The 20,804-nt window shown below is 44.3% G+C and overlaps 1 protein-coding gene across 1 annotated transcript in view; it reads right to left on the bottom strand.

The window, feature by feature from the left end:
- The window catches only part of Dnah9 (dynein axonemal heavy chain 9), a 329,177-nt gene that overhangs the window by 264,605 nt on the left and 43,768 nt on the right, over positions 1 to 20,804 (bottom strand). The window contains exons 9-17 of the mRNA XM_051180369.1: positions 20,062 to 20,212; positions 18,616 to 18,730; positions 15,638 to 15,706; positions 13,995 to 14,121; positions 13,013 to 13,268; positions 12,060 to 12,301; positions 7,403 to 7,538; positions 3,357 to 3,553; positions 2,838 to 3,262 (exon numbers count right to left, since the gene is read on the bottom strand). Coding sequence (XP_051036326.1) covers positions 2,838 to 3,262; positions 3,357 to 3,553; positions 7,403 to 7,538; positions 12,060 to 12,301; positions 13,013 to 13,268; positions 13,995 to 14,121; positions 15,638 to 15,706; positions 18,616 to 18,730; positions 20,062 to 20,212 — 1,718 coding nt within the window. The remainder of the gene's footprint in view (positions 1 to 2,837; positions 3,263 to 3,356; positions 3,554 to 7,402; positions 7,539 to 12,059; positions 12,302 to 13,012; positions 13,269 to 13,994; positions 14,122 to 15,637; positions 15,707 to 18,615; positions 18,731 to 20,061; positions 20,213 to 20,804) is intronic.

Raw genomic sequence — 20,804 nt, 5'->3', positions numbered from 1 at the left:
GCTTACACCTGAGCTTTTGAATAGAGAACAATTACTTCCCCATCTTTCGCTCCCCTACTGAGAGCAAAGCACACAATCAGGTGTAGTCATATGGCAGAGAGATGGAGCATGCAAGAGTCAACAAAACATATTAGGTGTTTCTGGAGATTCAGTGGGCATGTGAGGTCGCTAGAGTGATGGGAAAAGACTTGAAGGGGATGGTGAGGAAGAATAAGGGCTCTGTAGGTGGCTTCAGCAAGGACAAGCAGCAGTTGGTACTCTCTGATAGAAGTTACTTCAGTGGAGCTAGTGATGTTGGGGGAAAATGGAGGGGAGTGGCTAACCAGCTGTAGGTAACAGCAGGGCATAGTTCTATTCCAGGCTCAGTGCTCAGAGGATACAGAAGAGCCAGCCTCCATCTGGGAGGACTGTAGTGTCCTAAAGGGACAACCAAGTTCCAGTTAGGGGTAGAGAGAAGAAAAGGGAACAGGGTCACTTTTTGCTGAGTCTAGTGAAAGACACAGGCAGGGAGGGCAGACCTCTCTAGGACTGGGTCAGATTAGAGACATCCTGGCCAACTGGGAAAAGAGTTTATGTGATAATAGAGGGTTGGGCTTTGGATACTTAGTGACATGTATAACATGTAAGGCAAGTTGTAGTCCATCTGGGTCACTAAATGAAGGCAGAAGTCACTAATTTTATAGGACAGAACAGATGCTCAGTAGCAAATGTCTTTTAGTTTTTATTATTTTTATTTTAATGTAGTCTTCAATAGAGCAATAAAATATTCAAGATTTGCAATGTGGGTAGAATCTCTGAATTAATGTTTAAGCTGAAGCCACCTTATATTGTATGTTTTCAGAAATAAGGTTGCCAGACAGTGGTGATGCATGCCTTTAATCCCAGCACTCAGAATGCAGAGGCAGACTTAATTCTGAGTTTGAGGCCAGCCTGGTCTACAGAGTGAGTTTCAGGACAGCCAGGACTACACAGAGAAACCCTGTCTTGAAAAACAAACAAGAAAGGATACAGGGAAGGACAGAAGGAGGGAGGGAAAGAGGGAGGAAGGGAGGGAGGGAAAGAGGGAGGAAGGGAGGGAGGGAAGGAGAAAGGAAGGAAGGGAGGGAGGAAGGAAGGAGGAAAGAAGAAAATAAGGTTAAAGGCAAGAGCTCAGGCCCCCAAATTGTTCTGCTTTGGCTTCATCCTGTTAAACCTTACTGTCAGGCACCCTGAATCTATGTACTATCTTGCCATGATTTCTCCATCGATGTGCTTTGCAGCCAGGGTCTTTTATTTAGTCACATATGAGGGGACCACTCTAAGCAGGAAGAGTCCACATTAATAGAGCCTTCCTGACTGACAAGTGCTCCTTTGCCTCACAAACCTACCTATATAGGTCTCTATATTCTGGCCATGATTCCCTATCCCTATTAGCCCTAGGACAGCCCTAAGCTCCAGAGCCCACTAACATTACTCAAATGCACCAATTCTAAGTTAAAATTACTCAAATGCACCAATTGTAAGTGAATTACATGCCTCACCCATTTCTTTCCACAGAAACCACAAAAGGGTCTTTTACTCACACTATCTCCCTTCTCCTTGCCCAACCCAAATGCTCCCTGCATAAAATTGTGTCGCATGACAGGTATTTTTCTGCTTGGAAACTACACGCGCACGTGCACACACACACACACACACACACACACACACACTTGTAATGTGCTGCTCTCACCCTAATCAAAAAGAAATCGTACATTCCAAAATGTGCCCAGTGTTTATGCGTTAGCAGGCCTACTGCTGGAGGAGCACAAAACATTCCCTTCATGGTGCTTGTCCCCAGGGCACCTGTCTGTACCAAACCACCCACCAGCAATTCACCCTCTTGCCTCCCCTCTACCTTCTTGGTGAGCAAAAGCTTTCCCGAATGTCCGGAAACCAGCTGCTGCTTCTGAAGGAACCCTGGTGTGCAAGCCACCCCCACTGTGCTTTGCAAGGCTTTGTACAGTGCTGGGGCACCACTCTGGTCATCCTTTGGATTTCTTTTAGGTAGGTGATGCTTCAGTATTGCTGTCTCATTTCTGCTTACTGTTCTAGATCATGGACGGGGCAGCTTTAGCACTGAGCTGCGTCAGCTCAGAATGAAGGAGCGGGGCCAGGCTCCCTTGCAAGGTCATCTGACACACTAAGGGCGATCATTGGACTGAGGGTCTGTACCTTCTCTGTGCATACTCACTCCTTGAAGCTGGAAGTGGAGACAGCCGGTGAGACTCTAGGGACAATGACTAAGACAGAACGGCCAGGGGACTGTCAATCTATTAGATCATTCATACAGATAACAGTGTTCCAGATCACAGGATATGTTGCTATGTAGTCTGGGTCTTTGGAGAGACGGCTTTCAGAGGTCTATGTGTGACATGGTTAGGATGGCACAGAGGGGCACACGGGAGCCTGCTGCTCTAATGACTTCCACATTGCTCAGCTGGAGCATCTGGAGCAAGTCAGAAGTGGTGGGAAATAAAATCTAAAATGAAATTAGACCTCCGTCTACCTCCAAGGCTTAGATTTCACACTCAGAATTGTGGAAGGGAGAAGATCTGTGGCTATGGTCTCTAACATTATTTACCACTTACTGGGTGCCTCTCACCCACTGAGCACCAAGAGAAAACTAACACAGACCACTATCTGGTGAGTGACAGAAGGGACAGGGCTGAAATGGTCACATTATCAGAAGGACTAGCAATGTCAACAAGCTGTTTTAACTTAATCAGCCAATCAGTGGGGAAAGATACCAAGAGGATTCCAAGCATGACATCCCTGCAGCCTGGGATGCTGGAAGGTGGCTAGGACAATGGTGTTACCTGCTGGTGACATAGTCAACAAGATGCTGCTTGAACATGAGGCTCCACTTCTTTATTGTGTTCAACAGAGATGCCTTAAAGGGTCGCACATCAACTTGCATCCAGCCATCAAACACCTTGGTGGGCTCCAGGCTGACCACCTCTTCACAGAGCTTTTCATAGGAGTCTATCTGGACTTTAAAGTGATGGAGGAGGGGTGGACTCTCTGGGATGCCTTCTTCTGCATGGGCTTCTATCTCCTCAGGTGTGAGGACATGCCCATAGAGCAGAAACTGACCAAGAATCTCCTTCCTGTCCTCCACGTACAGGTAAGAGTACTGGCTGAAGGTATTCCGGTAGCCACAGCAGACAGTCATCATATTCTGCACCCTCTCCATGACCATACTCCGTAGGCTGGCTAAGCCAGCCATGTCCTCCAGGTCACCCTGGGAGAGTAAGAAAACAGCAGGGAGGTTACGCCAGTGCTGAGTGAGACCTTCTAGATGTGAGGAGGGAAGCAGATGCTTGCAGGTCCGGTACCTGATAGTGAGGAGAGCCACTGTGTGGGGAAAGCCGGGGCACCAGAGATGGTACTGCAAAAATGCTGCTGAGGAGACTCTCAACAATGTCATATAAGCCCCCCTTCACTCCGGAGTCCAGAGATGGGTGGAAAATTAAGTCTGGAGGGACAAGGCTGAGCTGTGCTTCAAATGTCGGGTGGATTCCAGCCTTACACTCTGGAAAACAGAGCAACAGAATAGCGGTGAGTGGGGCAAGTGGGCAAGGCACTGTTCCCTAAAACCCAGACTTGAGCATTTCTTTAGAATGCGGACAGCTGAAAATGTAGTGTGTCTCCATGGGGAACTGCTGACATTCTGAGCGAGCCTGTTCTTATGTGGGGCTCTCCTGGGTATCATAGGACATTTACTTTCCTTGTCCTTGAAGAGAACACCCCAGTGACTGACCAACCCAAGCCAGTTCCCTTCTACATTCTCAACTGCCTCCCGGGGTGATGCTGCTTTTCCTCAAGAAGACCCCAAGTAGTCAACCATGAAACCCCACCATTTCCCATTTCACGAGGGGTATGCCTGACTACAGTCACACGGGAAAGAACACAATCCTAAATTTCCTGTTCTTTTTCTATAAACAAGGGACTTACTTTAGTCTTGCAGTGATAAAAATTTTAAAAACAGCATAAATAATTCACAGATTCCTGATTACTTGCTAGATGAAGTTGCCTTGCTAGATTTAAGTCAAAATGTTACATGGAGCACCATGTTCCCTGTCTAAGATAAATAAAGTTTTAACCGGTAACCACTGACAATTGTGTGTCTTTTAATAGTAGAAATTAAGTGGGAGAGTGCCATGGGTTGGACAGTGTGGGTGAAAGAATCTCCTGACCGAACCATCCATTGCCTTCTCATTTCCTAGTAAAAGAGCTACAACTGAGTGTGTGACCAAATTCCTCAGCCCTACATAGAGTTATAGGTAGTAATGGGATTCCCACTAGGGGAAGATAGGAAGGGACCCCTGGTGATCCTTTCCTACACATTCCTTTTTCTCTCCTCACAGACTAAACCTTGGATGTGACATGACTCTATCAACCAAAATCCCAGGAGAATGGCAGAGCTAATGAATGAGGCAACCTGCCACAAAACAGCCATTCTCAAGGACCATTATTTGCAGTGGGATGGGCTTTATCCCTTAAATCACATTTTGGATGGAGTTTTTGGTGGCTGTAGCTTGCCCATTCACTTTAACTAAAAACTGCAGGGTCCACTAAGATCCCATGTAAGGCTAAGATCTTGTTTTTAAAAACCACAGGGATTGAATAATAAATAAAAAATAAATATGTATTGTGGAACTCTGGAGTGTCAACAAGTGCATTTTAACCTAAGGGAGACAAGTTTACCAATAGTCTCGCAGGTTTGATCTCTGGGGAGAGCCAGGGAAACAACCACAATACAAACAGCAATAAAATCCCGTGGATTTGTTTTTACATAGGTTGGACATCATTTGCCTGAAGTGCTTGGTGCTAGGAGGACTTCAAGGGAGTTAGAGTAGCTCCACAGACTGCTCACGGAGCACTCCTAATCCAAAGTCTCAAATGGTCCAAAATCTGAAGCTTTTAGAGCCTGGTTACTATCTCAGAGCATTTGGATTTCAGATTTTTAATCAGGGGTGCTCAATGTGCAGTCATGGTACTTTGCACATTACTGGAAAACATCATAAGCTAGTAGATAAAGCTAAATACTGCTTACAGCACTTACAAGATTTGGAAGAATATTTGGAGACTATGGGGCTTTTTAATACACATGCTGGCATAAGAACAAAATTCCTACATTGGATAAAATGCAGACATCATTATGGCAGGAGGAAAACTGCCCCACTTCCTCAATGCAGGTACAAGGCAGTCCTTTAGAAGGTTGTAGGAGATACTTTTTGGTTGGGGTACGTCGCACGTAATTTGTTATTTATGCAAATTTGAGTAGATAGGACAAGGAAGGCAACCAAAGCCATAGAGATATATAGTCTTGAGTCAACGCAGGGAGGCAAAAACTAGACCTAACAAGAAAAATCTAGTGTCTTTATCTGTAAAGCACGTGTTTTTGTTTTGCTGTGATTTTGGTCCTTCCACGTAGTCCAGTTGGCCTGGACTCTGCTGTGTAGCCCCTGCTGGCTTCCAAGTTGTATTTCTCTTGCCTTAGCCTCCTAGATGCTAGGATTACTTGTGTACATCAGCATTGCCTGTGTTTAAAATCTTAACCTATAATGTCTCAGTTCAGGCAGCTGCAAAGCCCATGTGCTACTACAAAATAGTCACCACTCAAAGAATTTGGAAGGGCTGTAGTCTGAAGGAAAGGTGTTCCTCTGTGTCCTGGTCTTTGTGGAGGGAATATTACCCTGGTGATCTTAGAGAAATACTGTCAGCTACTCTCCATCCTTTCGTTTCTAATCTTGTCTTCCATCAGAGGGCAAGTGGCACATCAGGTCACTCCATATCAACAGTCAGATGGCAACTAGGCAAGAGTAGAGCTACTAACCTGAGATGCCATCTGTGGGCACTGTCCCTAAGGTGGCCGTGGCATCATCACAGTCTAGACAAGGGCTGGAGGGGAGGCTGCCCAAACTTTCAACTGGACAGAGAATTCTGTCCAGTTCACTAAGGAGAAAATGCTCATGTTGGTAGCTAAGGGTAAGGTCTCAGATTTCAGGCTCTGTGTTCATGCCCCAGGCTCTAGAAACTAACCTCCCTGCATGCATTGCGGCATTTCATTCATTTGGGCAGCCCTGTTCCCTACAGAGAAAGACCATGCCAGAGACCACATCCAGCCTTTCCAGGTACCAATGGCATGGAGCTATTTTTTGCAGATATACTGAGCTGAGCACTGCTCCTGTCTGCATCCTCAGTTTGATTCCACAGCCTCTTTCACAGGTGTCAGGATTCATGTAGGCCTGCTGATGTTATCTCTGTACTTGGTTAGACCTGACATTAAACACCCATCTCACCTGGATCTTCTGCCTTCAAAATATTCCTTTGCTGGTGTATTTTTACTCATTCTTCAACATGACTCTTGCTAGGCAACCCGGACTCTACCACAATGTGGGTCTGATTTAATTTGTAGTCTTGCACTCTTCTGCCCTTTCTGTCTCACCATTTACTAGCCAAGTTTGCCTGTTATAAGGATTTTGACTCTGTGCGCCTTACCCCAGTTTGTCCACCCTAATTCTAATTCAGCCTTTACCTACCTTTCTTTCTTCCTCCCCTCCTTTCTTCCTTCCTTTTTTCTTCCCCTTTGTTTCTTTCTTTCTTTCCTTTCTTCCTTAAGATTTGTTATTTATGCCTACAATGTTCTGCCTGCATGTATACCTACAGACCAGAAGAGGGCACCAGATCTCATTACAGATGGTTATGAGCCACCCTGTGGTTACTGGGAATTGAACTCAGGACCCCTGAAAAAGCAATCAGTGCTCTTAACCTCTGAGCCATCGCTCCAGCCTTTACCTATTTCTAATAGCCTCAGAGGTAGCTCATTGCCTTCCTAACATTTGTCTTCCTTCTGAGAGCTTTCCTCTCTCTTGCTTCTTGTCTCTTTTCCATACATAGTTGTGGGTTTTTTGTTTTGTTTTTGCTTTGGGGGGTTTTTGTTGTTGTTGATGTTATTTTTCCCTCTTTGCCTGGCAAATTCAAACCCTCTGTGTTCCCCAAAGGCCACAGAGCTAGATTATGTAGAACCTGAAGTCACAGAAACCCCACTCCCCCACCCCCCAACTGCCCACAAGTCAACTGTGGACGAAGCTGTCCTTAGTAACCATTTCCTATGGCTCCAGCTTCAGTCACTTCTCTCCTGGACCCTGAGTTTGGGAGAGTTCTCACTTTACTTTTGCTATGATCCTTATGATCTTACAGCCTGGTGTGATGTGTGATGTTGAGAGGCATGATTATTTTATCTTTGCTCCACCCTTTGCTAGTTTACTCTGCATTACTCACTTTGGCAAACCTCAATTACACTTCATTTTAATATAGCAGTGACTGCTGCTACTATCTGCCCAGTCATGGCCTACTGCCATCAGTTGGTAGTCACCAGTGTTTTCCAGGAGATATTTGAGGGAGCACTCGATGGCAAGAAAGAATCCATCCACCAACATGGAATCGATGTAGTCAACGTAGGTTTTCCAGATGCTGGATGCCGGGTCTGCTGCAAACAAAACCAGGTTTTCCTACAAGAGAAAGAATGGTGTGAGCCATATTTAACAACACAGAAGAACTGGAAAAATCATCACCAATGGGAATACACATACACACACACACAACACACACACATGCACACACACGCAACGCACGCACACGCACATGCACAAAAAGCTCTCTGCAAATAATTCACAGTTACATGTCTTTACATTCTCTTCTTCCAAATGGAGAAAGCCATTTATTAAGAGGGACACAAATCAGTTCCATAAAGGGGTTGTGGTGTCTTGTCTGTCTCTAAGGATGGAAGACAGGATCTGGATGGCTTCTTGGGAGGAATGCCAAGGGATATGGCACATGTGTACTTTGCCAATTCCCACTGTTCATGCTGCTGAGGGAGGACCCTCAGAGGAGGAAGAGATAGGGTAGGCAGGAGGATGCCTAGGAGTCAAGGATGCAAAGTATTTCACAGATAATCCTTAGAAATGGGCTGTGCTCTGTGGTTGGCATTTGATATTAAGGTCTTACATCATTACGCTAAGTGATCTCTCTCTCTCTTTCTCTCTCTCTCTCTCTCTCTCTCTCTCTCTCTCTCTCTCTCTCTCTCTCTCTCTCCTCTCTTACTTCTTGACCCAGGGTACCCTGAGTATCACCATGGTAACAAAGATTGGACATCAAGGAGAGGGAGCCTAAGTGCTCAATGATGCTCAGCACAGACATCCATCTGCTTTTTGTTATTTTCATTAAGACTTTACAGCTTTTTTCAAGGGAGCTGATGTTTTCAGAGAAGGCAGCAGGTAGCCCAGGGAAGTGACTCTCTTCAATGGCTCACACTTACCCCTTTAGGAAACACTGCCACATTACAGATCCTGCTGGGGCTTAATGATTTCACAATCTTGCTTTCAAATGACATGATTCTAAAATTTTTAAGATGCATTACCAATGCCTTTACATCCTAAGTAGATTTAAGGTTTCCTTAATGACTTTAAGCCCATCATCATGCAAATTGTAATACGTGATGATGTGCAGTGGCTTGCAGGTGTTAAGATGTATGTTTCTACACTAAGTAATGGCTAGGCTTATTTTATGTGACAAACTTCTGTTTCACACACACACACACACACACACACACACACACACACACCAGGCTTAGAAAATAGAATAGCTTTGGATTAGACAAGACCATTGTAGTTGTAAAACAAACAGTGAACAAGTAATCCAAGTATGTTTTGCACACACCTGCAATCCTAATTCTCAGTAGTCTGAGAGGGGAGGATCATGACCTCAAGGCCAGTCTGGGTTAAATAGGGAGACCCCATTACTAAAATAAAACAACTGGCAACCAAAATACATTCTCAAATCTGGTGAAAAGAAGATCCAAAGAGCTTGTAAACTCCAAGCAGGGTGAGAGCAATGAAAATCCACTCAGGCACATCATAGCCAAATGGAAAACTGAGAAAAGATTAAGCATCCATCTAGTAAAAGCAACTTGAAAAGAGGCAACGTGTCCCAGAGAAAACAAAGATGTGGTTATGGATTGCTTCTTATGGAACACAGTATGGGGATGAAGGCCAAGCAACAATGGAGGAAGTAAAACAAGACTGCACAGGATTCTGTATACAGTAAAATTGCCCTTCCAAAACCAGGTGAGTGAGGTCAAGGCAAGTTTTGCTCAAAGCTGAGCCTGAACTACAGGAGACTAAATAAGATTCTTTAGGTCTAAGATAAATGAATATAGATAGCAGCTCAGATCTAAAGAAAAGAATACAAAGCATTATTATGCTGAGTATGTGGGCAAAAAGAGAACACTATCAATATTTTTAACTTACTTTTACAAAGAAGATGGGTAAATCATGTGTAACAGTCATTAATGAATTTCCCTATTTTCTTTAAGTTCGTGTTTATTCTTGAAATCTTTATAAATGTGCACACTGTATTCTGATGCATTCACTTCTCATTACACTCTACCATTCCTCTCCCACTCCTCTTTGATAGCCCTTCTCCTCATTAAGTCTTCCTCCCATTTTCATTTCTTTTTTTCTCAAAATTTTAATTAAAAAAATCAGCATTTAATATATTAATGTTTGAATATACTACTATATTACTGTTTGATACATTAATATAGCATAGGCATTATATAATGAGGGCATCTTAGTTTTGCTTTCTATTGCTGTGGTAAAACACCCCACTCCACCCCCCCCAAAAAAAAGTAAAAAAGAGGTGTTTTTTAATCTCGTAATTCCAGTCCATCATTGTGTGGAGGCCAAGGTGGCAGATACTTGCAGTAGGAACAGTACACTCACAGTTAAGCAGAGACAGCAATGAAACAGTGTATGTATGACAGTGCTCAACTCGCCCTCACAGGTTCAGCCTGTCCAGCTTGAGCCACCCATGTTCAGGGTGGGCTCAAACAACCCCACGAACAAAGCCCCTCCAGACTTACTCAAAGGCCAACCAACTGAGATCATTTCTCCTTAAAACTCCCTACCTAGGTGAACGTACATTGTGTCCATCCAAGCTAACCATCACAAGGGGGAGGAGGAGTTAAGTAGACCTGTACTGTCCGAGGTCTCTATGCCTCAGGACAAAACTGAGTTGAAACCTAGATCATCCAATAGCAAGGGAAAGCAATCGTGTAGAAGCTGGAACAGCAACTGAGCTGTCAACTGAACACTCAAAATTGTATGTGAACCCACAAGGCCATGGACACAGAAAAGCAGAGGGAAAGAAAGAAACAAAACAACTAGGAACACAGCAGAATTAGATTCCATTCTATCCATATTGCACATAACAATCCAAGCATTCCAATTAAAACATGGAATTGTTACTGATAAGAACACATTTCTTGGGCCAAGAAAGACAACTCAACAATTAAGAGCACATGCTGTTCTCATAGAGGATCCAAATTAGGTCGTCAGCATCCACTTGGAGTGACCACCTGTAACTCCAGCATCTGGGGATTCAGTGCTGTCTCTGGATTCCATGGGCACCTGCACTGACTGATCCACATACCTACAGACATGTACATGTGCATATTTTTTAATCTAAGAAAATACAAATGCTTCTACTATGTGCTGGTTACAAAGGAGAATATTTTTAGTATGGAGAAGTAAATAGGTTGAAAGTAGAAGTGTGAGGAGATGGACAGTGCAAGTAATAGGTATAATGAATCAGGAGGAGAAAGTAACATTATTATCAGAAAAAGGCAGACTTCAAGATGAAGGGAGTATTATTGGAAATCAAGAGGGACTTTCACAATGATGGTGCTGTGATCACTATAAATTATACGTGAGCTTGTGCCAACAGAGTTCACATCCATGATGAAAACTGTGACTAAACTAAAGGATTAAATAGACACATCTAAAATCGCAGAGATTTTAATATTCCACCTCCATCAATGGATAAACAAATAAGTAAACAAGGTCAGAAAGTATCCCAAGGATTATAACAGCACTATTGTATCTCTTATTCAAAGGATGCCACACCCAACCAACAGAAGTACAGACATTGTCAATGACCAAGAAATCCCCACCAAGACAATTCTAAGCATCTCTCTGGTCACAGAGTTAAATTAGGCATCAGTTTCATTAAGATCTGCAGAGAAACCCCAAATACAAGGGAATTAGAACTCATATTCCTAAATGACCATTGGATTAACAATGTGGCACAGGCAAACACTGAATTCAATGTTGACATGAGGCAGGTTAAGACTCTGCCAGGGAAGCAACATACTGGCAAAGAGGATATCGCCAAAGGAAGAAAGAAAGGCCTGACAACAAGACCCTACATTTCTATGGGAGTCTGTTTATGAAAGATAAACAAATACATCCTAAAATTACTAAATGTAGGACCAGAAGATGTGAAAAACTAAAGTAAAAAAGTTTTTCATCTTTCAATGGCATAATACAGGCAATTATCTCCTCCGTTTAATTGGTCATCTTAGTTGTGTTTTAAACCACAACCTTTACAGAATAGTGATTTATTCCCAACTTCTGACATGAGTCAACCTGTCAGAAAGTGTTGGTGGCTTTTTCACTAGGGTTGGGGCTAGTGGCCATTTATATGCCAATGTTCACAGAAACGCTTTAGTTGTTGACGGTGGGGCATGAGGCTGCCCTGACCATGCTACAGGACAAAAAGGCCTTGCTGTATTAACTGTTAAATTCTTTCTTCTCCTGTTCAAAGACAGGGGTGCCACAGCACTCTCTCATCTCTCAGGCTCTTCAGCCATAGGCTATATGGATAACTCGGTAGAGCCACACAGGACTACATGGGCACAGGTTAGCATAGCAGATGATTTAGGATTCTGCTTTGCCATCACCTTCTAGTTTGAGGAGTTAGGAGTGAGACTTGAATGAATTTTGACAGTGCTAATACTGACACATTGATTTTTGGGCCCCTGTTATGTATTATCTTTAGCTATTTTATTGTAACTCTAAAGTTTTATTGTTGCCTGAAGACGGCACATTATCTATTGATTATTTTAATGAACAGATTCCTTTTCAGCATTCAGATACCCTTCTTGGTACTGTGTCTAACAGGCCAGTTGTTACCTGAACAAGAGTGTGAATTTTAAGACCAGATTCCCTGACGAGGCTGTAATATTTTTCCATGCGATCCTGTTGATCATCCAAAGAAAGGGGGCATTCTTTTTTCCCATCTTTTCTCTTAAATATTGGAGATAACCATGTTTTCATGATGTTCTGAATTTCTTCCACGTTGTCTTTTGCCTTCTGAATTCTTTGTTCCAGGTCATGAATGCGTTTGGTTATTTGCATGGCATAATCCCAAATGCCTGCTCCCCAAAAGAAACAGAATTAACTGAAATGGCACATGGTGGTGGCAAAGCTGACGGCTGGGCACTATGAATGATGGCAGTTTATGCCTACAGGCTTTAGGAAACAAACTTTTCTGTACAGAATACTTCATTATTAGCAGAACCCATCCTTTCCTGGTTATATTAAAAAGCCAGCCCTTACCATTATTCTGATTATACAGTCAAACAGGGATGTACTTAGCTATCATGTACATAAGAGTTATCATAGTTGCCAGGGAATACCAGAGAAATTTGAGGATTTTATTAGGATTAATCACGTTTTGATTATAGTAACTTGTGGTGTGTTGCATATTAAAAAAAGTTGTACCTTTTCATATATTGGGTAAAGTCCTCCATACTTAATAGAACATTCTATGACTGCCATGAGTTGACTATGACCTTTTCATAAGTTTTCTGAGGACCTTAATTTTAATTTTCTTCTCTATTCCATAAATCTTTACTCTTCAGATTAGACATTATAATGCATTTAAAAATCATGGCCAGGCTTACATGATTTGGACTGTACACAGCCCCGCCCCCCCCCCACTTCCTACAAATGTGAATGGTAGATGCCAGGTTTGTGCTTCCGACTAAAATCGGGTTACGGGTGGTTAATAATGAGGGGTTCTTTTAACTTTACTGCGTTTTTCAGTTCCTACATTCCTTTCTGACTGAAGGTTGTTCTCTTACCTTCTGTTTCCCAGCTCAGAGTCTCCTCTGCAGCTCTCAGGCAGAGATCAATATTTTGCAGTTCTTCCTCTACTAGCGGAAATTCCACCTCAAGCAGAGTTTTCATAACCTTGTTGTACCAATTTGCCATCAGCTCCAAGTTGGCCACAAGCTGCCGATAGAATTCCCTGGAGGAGAACATGGTTGCTGCTGTCTCGGGAATAAGTTCCACCTCAGTGGGCTGAAGATAGCTCATTTCTTTCAACACTGAAACCAGCTGAGAAGAGAGGCAGATACAAGTAGCATTTGCTCAGGATCAGCAAGACAGCAGCTGTGTCCAGGGAGGACCCAAGGATCTCAAGGGCCTACAGGCCTTGGGCCTCTTGTTGACCTCTGTTCCCATCAGATCCTGGCAGCCAGCTTCAGGGAAGGAAGGGTAAGTGTGCCGTAGAAAGAAGATAAGTTGGAGGACAGTAAGATGATGTGTAAAGCACAAGAGCAAGAAGAGGGGATACTGCAAAAGGAGCCATTCATTGGCAGCAGAGGGGAGGGCTCTTCTTTCTATACTCAGAGTATGTGGCTCCTGAAAAGAGGCTATACTGCCAGCCAGCCACCTGGGGTCAATCATCTGCTTGAGCAACCCACATGCAGAGATGGAATGTACATTTTGGTTGTTTCTTTGTGCCTCTGCCTCACAAGTGCTGGGATTAAAGGCATGAGCCACCACCACCAGGCTAGCAATGTATTTCTGAGGAAGTGTCCCTGCCATTATGCAACTCTGGTTCCCTGTTGGGCAAAATCAAATACTCTAGTTAACCCTAGAGAAAGATCATGACCATGGGTAACTTATGAAAATATTCCACCTGAGGATTAATCCCCCTCCCCAACACACACATGAAGGTGCAGGGTATAAATTCTTTTAAAAAAACCTCTTGACTCTTGAAATCAGCAGTTATCTGAATGCTTCTGGAACCCCAATGAAAGTTCCTGTCATCCAGCTGACCTGTGGGCTAAAGTTGACAGAGAGCTGCTTTGTACTGGGGTCACGATGCAGAAGTGGTAGGGAGAGATTGTACTGTGACTTCTCAGACACCGTCTGGCACCAGTCCTCATAAAGTCTCCTTTCATACCTGCAACAACCAGAGATGGCAGCCACCTCAGAAACAGCCTGAAAAATTCCCAGATCCTGGCCTTGTTCTGGAATTCAAACTGGAGAAGCAACTAGTAGTATCTGATCCAGCCAGGCTGAGTCAGCATCTTGAGGTGCCCACTGATCTCTAAAGGCAATACCACTGCAATCAAAAGAGAATGGATTCTACACGATCTTTGGGGGTGGAAAGTGTGATTAGCTCAAGAGACACAGAGAGAAGATATTGGTAACAACTGTTCTCACACTGAACTGTCAAGTAGCTCATAGAGTCCATTATTCAGTCATCACACATTGACCTGACACATGCCATGTGCTGAGCTTGGAGAATAAATCAATGAATTAATAACTCAAGATAAATAGTGCTAAATGTGGGGACCACAGGAAGATTACAATAACACAGTGCAGTAAAATCAATCTTAGAGAGTTGTAGTGGGTGTCGGGCATCTGATGGCAGAGGCAAGGAGCTGGAGGGGCATAAGGAAAGCCTCATGGGAGAGATAATGGGGGCAATTCTTAACTCTGCCACGTGCTGAGGAGAGGCAGAGTGATGATTCCCATGAAAAAAATGGTGAGGTGTGGAAGTGAGAAGCAGCCTCACTGAACTGGGAACAAAATGTGGAGGGTATAGCTAAGGCTGGAGGGAAGGACATCTTGGGGAACAATGGGAACCTCCAAGAGGTTTGCAGTTGTTGGGGATATAGTGACGTTATTGGATTTAACCACAGTGTGTAGACCAAGGGACACAAATATGGAGGCAGGGAGGACTGTCAGGAAGCCACTATGGCAGTTCAGGCTGCAGCAGACCTAGTCTTTTGAGAAGGGTCCAGTGACAGAGACAAGGAAGAGAAGATGCGCTTGAGATATTTACAGGGTAAAGGGGGGAGATGTGTGAGTTGCTGGAAGGTAGAGGTTACACCAGTTCGTTTGTCTAATCCTATGGCAAGCAGTATCAGAATCTGAGCTTTTATGCCTACTCTCCAGAATCAAGAGAAAGAACAATGGCAGAGGCAGGACCACGTTGGAGGAGGTTCCTGGAGACCCTGAACCTCTGAAATATCCACTGGGTTTTAGAGCAGGAGCAATTATGTGCCTGTGTGCAAATCTGTCTTATGCTTTCTCTCTAAACGTACAGAAGATGTATTTCGAGACCTAATTTCACTTCAGGCAATATAAACTATTGCTTTCTGTTCACTGAGCAGTGATTGCAATTCCAGGCCTCTCAGAGTACCATGTGTGGCATCCCACGCCTCTCCACAAGGTTCATAGATCCAAGAAAGTGACACTGGGAATGTATTTGTACCCAGAGTAAAGCCACATTCCCCCAGAGACTTGTTTTCAAGGCCCTGGAATACTGTACTCACAAATAGCTTGGCCATAACATAAAGCACACAACGATATTTCAGAGCTGATATGGAACATGGGCTATGATCAGCAAAAGGCGCAGGGTATGGGGGCTGGGCAATCTGCAGGACATCGCAATTGCAGAAGCTACTTACTTTTCTAACAGTGAGAGCAAATCTTCGTATTTCTGTATCATTCGCTTTCCTTCAGCAGACTGCAAGCACCTATCAGTTCACACAAAAAGGGGGGGGGGGAATGTACAATTAGAAGTCCAAATTATGATCCAATGAATAAACTGCAGTCTACAGGGCAAGTATTGTTAATTAGGAGACTGAGACAGGAGGATCATGTGTCCCATCCCTGCCTGGGATACATATGGGGATCCTATGCATCTGAAGAAATAAAATGATTATAACAAACACCTAACAAAACTGAGATGAAACGGTCTCCTGGACTAGTTTTTAAAGGGCCTTAGAAGAGGTTGTGTACTCCTCCCTGAACATCCTCCATGGGCCACTAGGGGGCACCTGCACTTCCTAAAGTTCCAGGCAGTTCCCCAGATGACAGGGTCAGTGCACTCTCTGTTGCTTGTGGGCTCCACCAACTGTTCTCCTGGCTAAGCTCGTCATATACACACTAGGTAATTGAGGTTCCACAAAATATGAATAAAAAGAGATTTGATGGAGTAAAAAATTCTAGGTGATCCTGATTTCTGTGTATAAAGAAAAAATACCCATATAACATTAATAACATTTCATGTATGTATATGTGTATATACTATATAGGTAATAGATGATGATGGTCAGTAGATAGATATGCAGAAGACGACATAGAGAGACAGATACAGGAACACAGAGAAAGTGACTCCCCTTTGCTAGATAGGTGCAGATAGAGGGCTTTCTGAAATCTATCTAGGACACTTGATCAGAAACACTGCTATTCCTTGACATGTTGACATGAATCCCCACCCTCCTCCCACCTCCTAAAATGTGTACATACGTAATGAAGCACATACATGCACCTGCACACAGTCATGCATCACAAACACTGTGTTCTCACACAGGGTCCTACCAGAATGCTAAGAATGGCAGAAGAGAAAAGGAAGGCCTGCCCTGCAGAACTGCTACTCACAGCTTGCTCCCCTGCTTTTGACACTGGCTGTAATAATAAATAAATGTCCAGCTCCAGGGAAAATGGGTGAGGGATCTTTAATTTTCAAATACCTTCACACTGTGTGGAGACTGTTTTTGTTTGTCTTGCTAGCAAAATGAGGCAGCTTATTGCCAAATCTTTAGCATCCACTTTCTCCTTATGCCAGCACAGGTTTCCTCACACAATCCCTGGAGCCTTCCACAAACCTTCACTTCTGCAGGGAAAGCGCTGGATTGCTTTTCCCTTTGTGCTGATTGAGCAGCTGTATCACAGAGTGCTTCAGACCAGGCAGGTGGCTTGCCCCTCATATCCCCTAATTCCCTCACACACTGGTGCAGGATTTCTACAGGCCTCACAATGACCACATCTCAGATTTGAATCTGGAGAGACTAAAGCAGAGATGTATATAGTGTGTGTCAGGCCATTTTGCCAGTAGCTTTGCAGAGAGATCACCCAAAACAATGCAATTAATGTTTCCTCTTCACTTTGTGGTATAAACCTATAGCATTCTCATTTTAAAAATATTATTTTGTGTGTATTAGTGTTTTGCATGCATATATACCCATGCACTGGTGTCCATGGAGTCAGAAGAGGACATTGGATTCCCTGGACTGAGAGACACCTAGCACATAGTCATGTTACTTGTGGTGGAAACCCAGAGCTAAGAGCCATCCGAGATGGGGACCTCTGAAGAGCTATGCTCTTTGCAGGATCCACTAAAATCTCTGATACAGCCAACCAGCAGCTCATCCCCACCCACCAGCCACCCAACCCCAGAATACTCTGTCCTTCAGCTGCTGTTCCTAGAGGCATCCTTTGCAGTCTCAGAGTTTGCTTCCTAGGAACCAGACCTACAGCAGCTCTGTAGTTCCTTGGCCTGCAAGTAGCCTTGGCTCCCTACAGCCCATCTTCATTTTTCTGTTAGGGGGCATGTCTGAGAGGCCTTGAGGGCTCAACCCTACTTCTGGCTAAATCCTCTATAGAGTTGGAGACCATTGAAAGGAACTGTGGACTGGAAGCTGGAGACTCAGATGCCTCTCAGTTACTTCTTGGCTGTCTCTTGGATAGGAGGGGCATCACCTCCCTTCTTTTGGTCTGGTTTCTCAACCTGTAGCATCAAAAGCTTACTCAGAGCAAAGCAGATATCAGGTTCTCACTCCAAGGGGAGATTGCTTATGTGAGGGCTGCTTGTCAGGCTGGTGACCCTGGAGTGGGGCAGTGACTGATCCCCACAGATGCCATGCTTCTGTCTCACATCTTGAAAGACACTTAATCTTGCTACCTGAGCCCAGGGTCTCTGTGGACATCCATGGCTCACATCAATGGCCAGCTTCCAGATTCTTTGCCTTTGTTGCACTTACTGATGCCAAGAGCTTTGAACAAGATCAAGTCTTCTATAAAGAAGGGATCAGAGAAAGACTGCCTGTCCCTGGACAGGAGGCATCCCAAATTCGATGTCTCCTCTCGCTCATTGCTAGCAGCTGACAGCCTGCTAAGGGGCCCAGCTTCTAGACCCAGTCATGAAACAGTCTTGTACTTCTTTAACCTGGCTATCTTCAGTCACCAAAGAAGGTTGCCAAAGAAACAGAATCCCAGCTTAGATTCAGACTTGACAGGTGAGACCAGGAAGCTGTATCTCTAACACAATCTTTACATCACATTTGGGAAGCACTTGTTATTTCCCAGCTGCTCCAGTGGCACAGAATTCTTTTCCAAGGAAGTAATGCTGAGGGCCTCCTCAGAGTGTAAAGCCCCTGCTTGGCTTTCCTCCAGAAATGACCCAGTGGAGCAGGAGGCAGCCTACAGCAAGCTAAGCTTCAGTTAACCCTGAAGGACCCACATCTCAGCCCACATGTCCTAAAATCGTCACTGTTTGAGACACAGAACCTAGTCTGGGGCTGAACATGGACTTATGGGCACATGCTAGTTTTTGGTGGATGTGGGAGGTTCAATAAGTACCTCTCAAGAGCCAGATACTCACGGATGTGTGATGTGTGTGAAGTTGCTGAAGGGACCTTTGATACGCTGCCTCAGCTCCCGGGCCCAGCAGATGCCCCCAGCCATGGTGGGCATGTTCTTGTGCACATGAGAGAATCCTGGAGACATAAACAACTATGCTTAAGAGAGGATACAGCCCTAGCTTCCTCCACCCCAGGAGAGCCTTCTCTAATTACCCCCACATTGCTGCATCTATTTCCAGACTGAAGTCATCCTGGGCCTACCGTGAGTCAAATGCCCTGCTAAAGAGACCCCTGGGAGAACAGAGTACATGAGTCTCCTGCCCAGTCATTCTGATTGAATTGGTGTGGCGGTTGGTCATAGTTATCTTTTAAGACATCTCAAGAAAGTTTTACTTGAACACTGAGGGTTGAGATAACTGTCTTAAACAGACATTTTCATCTCTCTGGGACCCAGTTTTCTCATCTGTAAAATGGGGGTGGCATCTCTCTTCCTTAACAACAGCCAAAGGATTCTGTGAGAATTCGGTTAGGTTGTGAAAGGACAAATCATGTGGGCTAAGAAGTATGTCAGCTGCCTGTGTGTTGCTGTCTTTGCCCATACCTTGAATTTTTTTATAGACGGTTATCATGATTTAGAAAGGTAAGATTTCACCCTAAAGTAAAACCACTCCACATTCAGTTTCCCTGGTAAAATGACCATCTGCTGTCATTTCTAACTCTCAGTAGGAGCTGAGAGGACACTCCCTTTACCTCACCATGAGTTCCACTTCAGAGCTGTGACATTGGCAGATTTATATTAACTACATACTCTATCTTACATGTTTGAAAGTCAAACATGAGTTTGTTTCAGTTTCATACATGTGTCTTGAGTTCTTGCTATGTGGAAGGAATGTATGTGGGGTCTGGGTGAGAGGCAAAATAATTAACACTGAACAGTGGCTCGTCACAGCATGTGAGCCACACTCCACCCAAGATGAAAAGAAAAGTCTCTGTGGCCAGCAGGTCCAAGGGTGGAAGAAGATGGTGTGGAGTCACACATCTGCAAAGTGACTGCACCTGGTCAGGCTCCTGCTAGCTCCTCCCTGCAGAAGCACAGTGGTCATGGCAGTACAAGGTATGGCAAAACTCCTTTTTAGGCATATAAATGTACATTGAGTTATGATGATGATTAACCAGTGTGGCAACGGGGACCCATCAACTTACCCATTATGCCACAGCCACAGCTGACCAGGGGTGTCCAGGTTTCACTGGTCTAGGTCACCCTGGCAATCGCAGCCTCCCACTCTGAGAAATGTATACAGTTCAGTGAACTCTACAATCACCCAAGATGATTTGGAATTTCCAGCAAAAAGGACTATGCTTGTTGCTCCCAGGAGGACACCATAGTTAACCAGAAGAACATAAGTGCATTCTATCCATCCCAGTAAAAGAACATGCCCCTCGTATTCCCACAGCAACCACTCTACCATGCTCCGCCTCCTCCTGGATGTGCTGATTGTAGATGAGCCTCACAGCATCCAGGTCTCTGTTGAACATTTGGATGAGGGCCAGGTATTTGTGTGACACATCCTGTGCTACCAGAGGTCTTTCAAGGAGGGTTCCCGCGATGTCTAACAGCTGTAGAGAGGATAAGGACAGGCACTTAACCTTCCCAGGGCTACAAAAAACAAATCTGCTTTGTGTTTTCTCTCTCTCTCTTCTGGTGCAGGAGGGATACACATATGCTATGATGAAACCCTAGCAGTGCCCCAGCATGTGGATATCTGGAACTTTCCCCTTTTCATTTCTTGGCTTCTTAATTCTTCGAGGGGGGAAGGGTGGAGTATTTGTTTTATAGGTGAAGTTTTCACCATGTGGTACAGGCTTGGCTTGAAACTCATGATCCTCCTGTGTCAGCATCCCCAATGCTGGGATTACTCATCTATCCCACCATATGTAGTCTGCCCTTTGTCCTGCCGGGAATCTACCAAGTTTTCTAAGAACTGAAATTGAAATAAAGTGAAGACACCAGCAAGGTAAACTGAACTATGCACAGAAGGCATGACACATAAGGGAGGGAGGTGGTGATGGAAAAAGATAAAAGAAGAAAGTTTCAGGAATCGACTGCCCTGTCAATCACAGGCATGATGAGGATAATCTGAGATGTCTTCCTGTACATTTAACCCAGCCCCAGGTGTCTACTAAATCAGCAGAAAATGGACATAGTTTA

The sequence above is a fragment of the Phodopus roborovskii genome, unplaced genomic scaffold (assembly GCF_943737965.1).
Source record: "Phodopus roborovskii unplaced genomic scaffold, PHOROB, whole genome shotgun sequence".
Lineage (NCBI taxonomy): Eukaryota > Metazoa > Chordata > Mammalia > Rodentia > Cricetidae > Phodopus > Phodopus roborovskii.
Note: the sequence above shows the minus strand (reverse complement) of the source record. Positions and strands in the feature narration are given on the sequence as shown.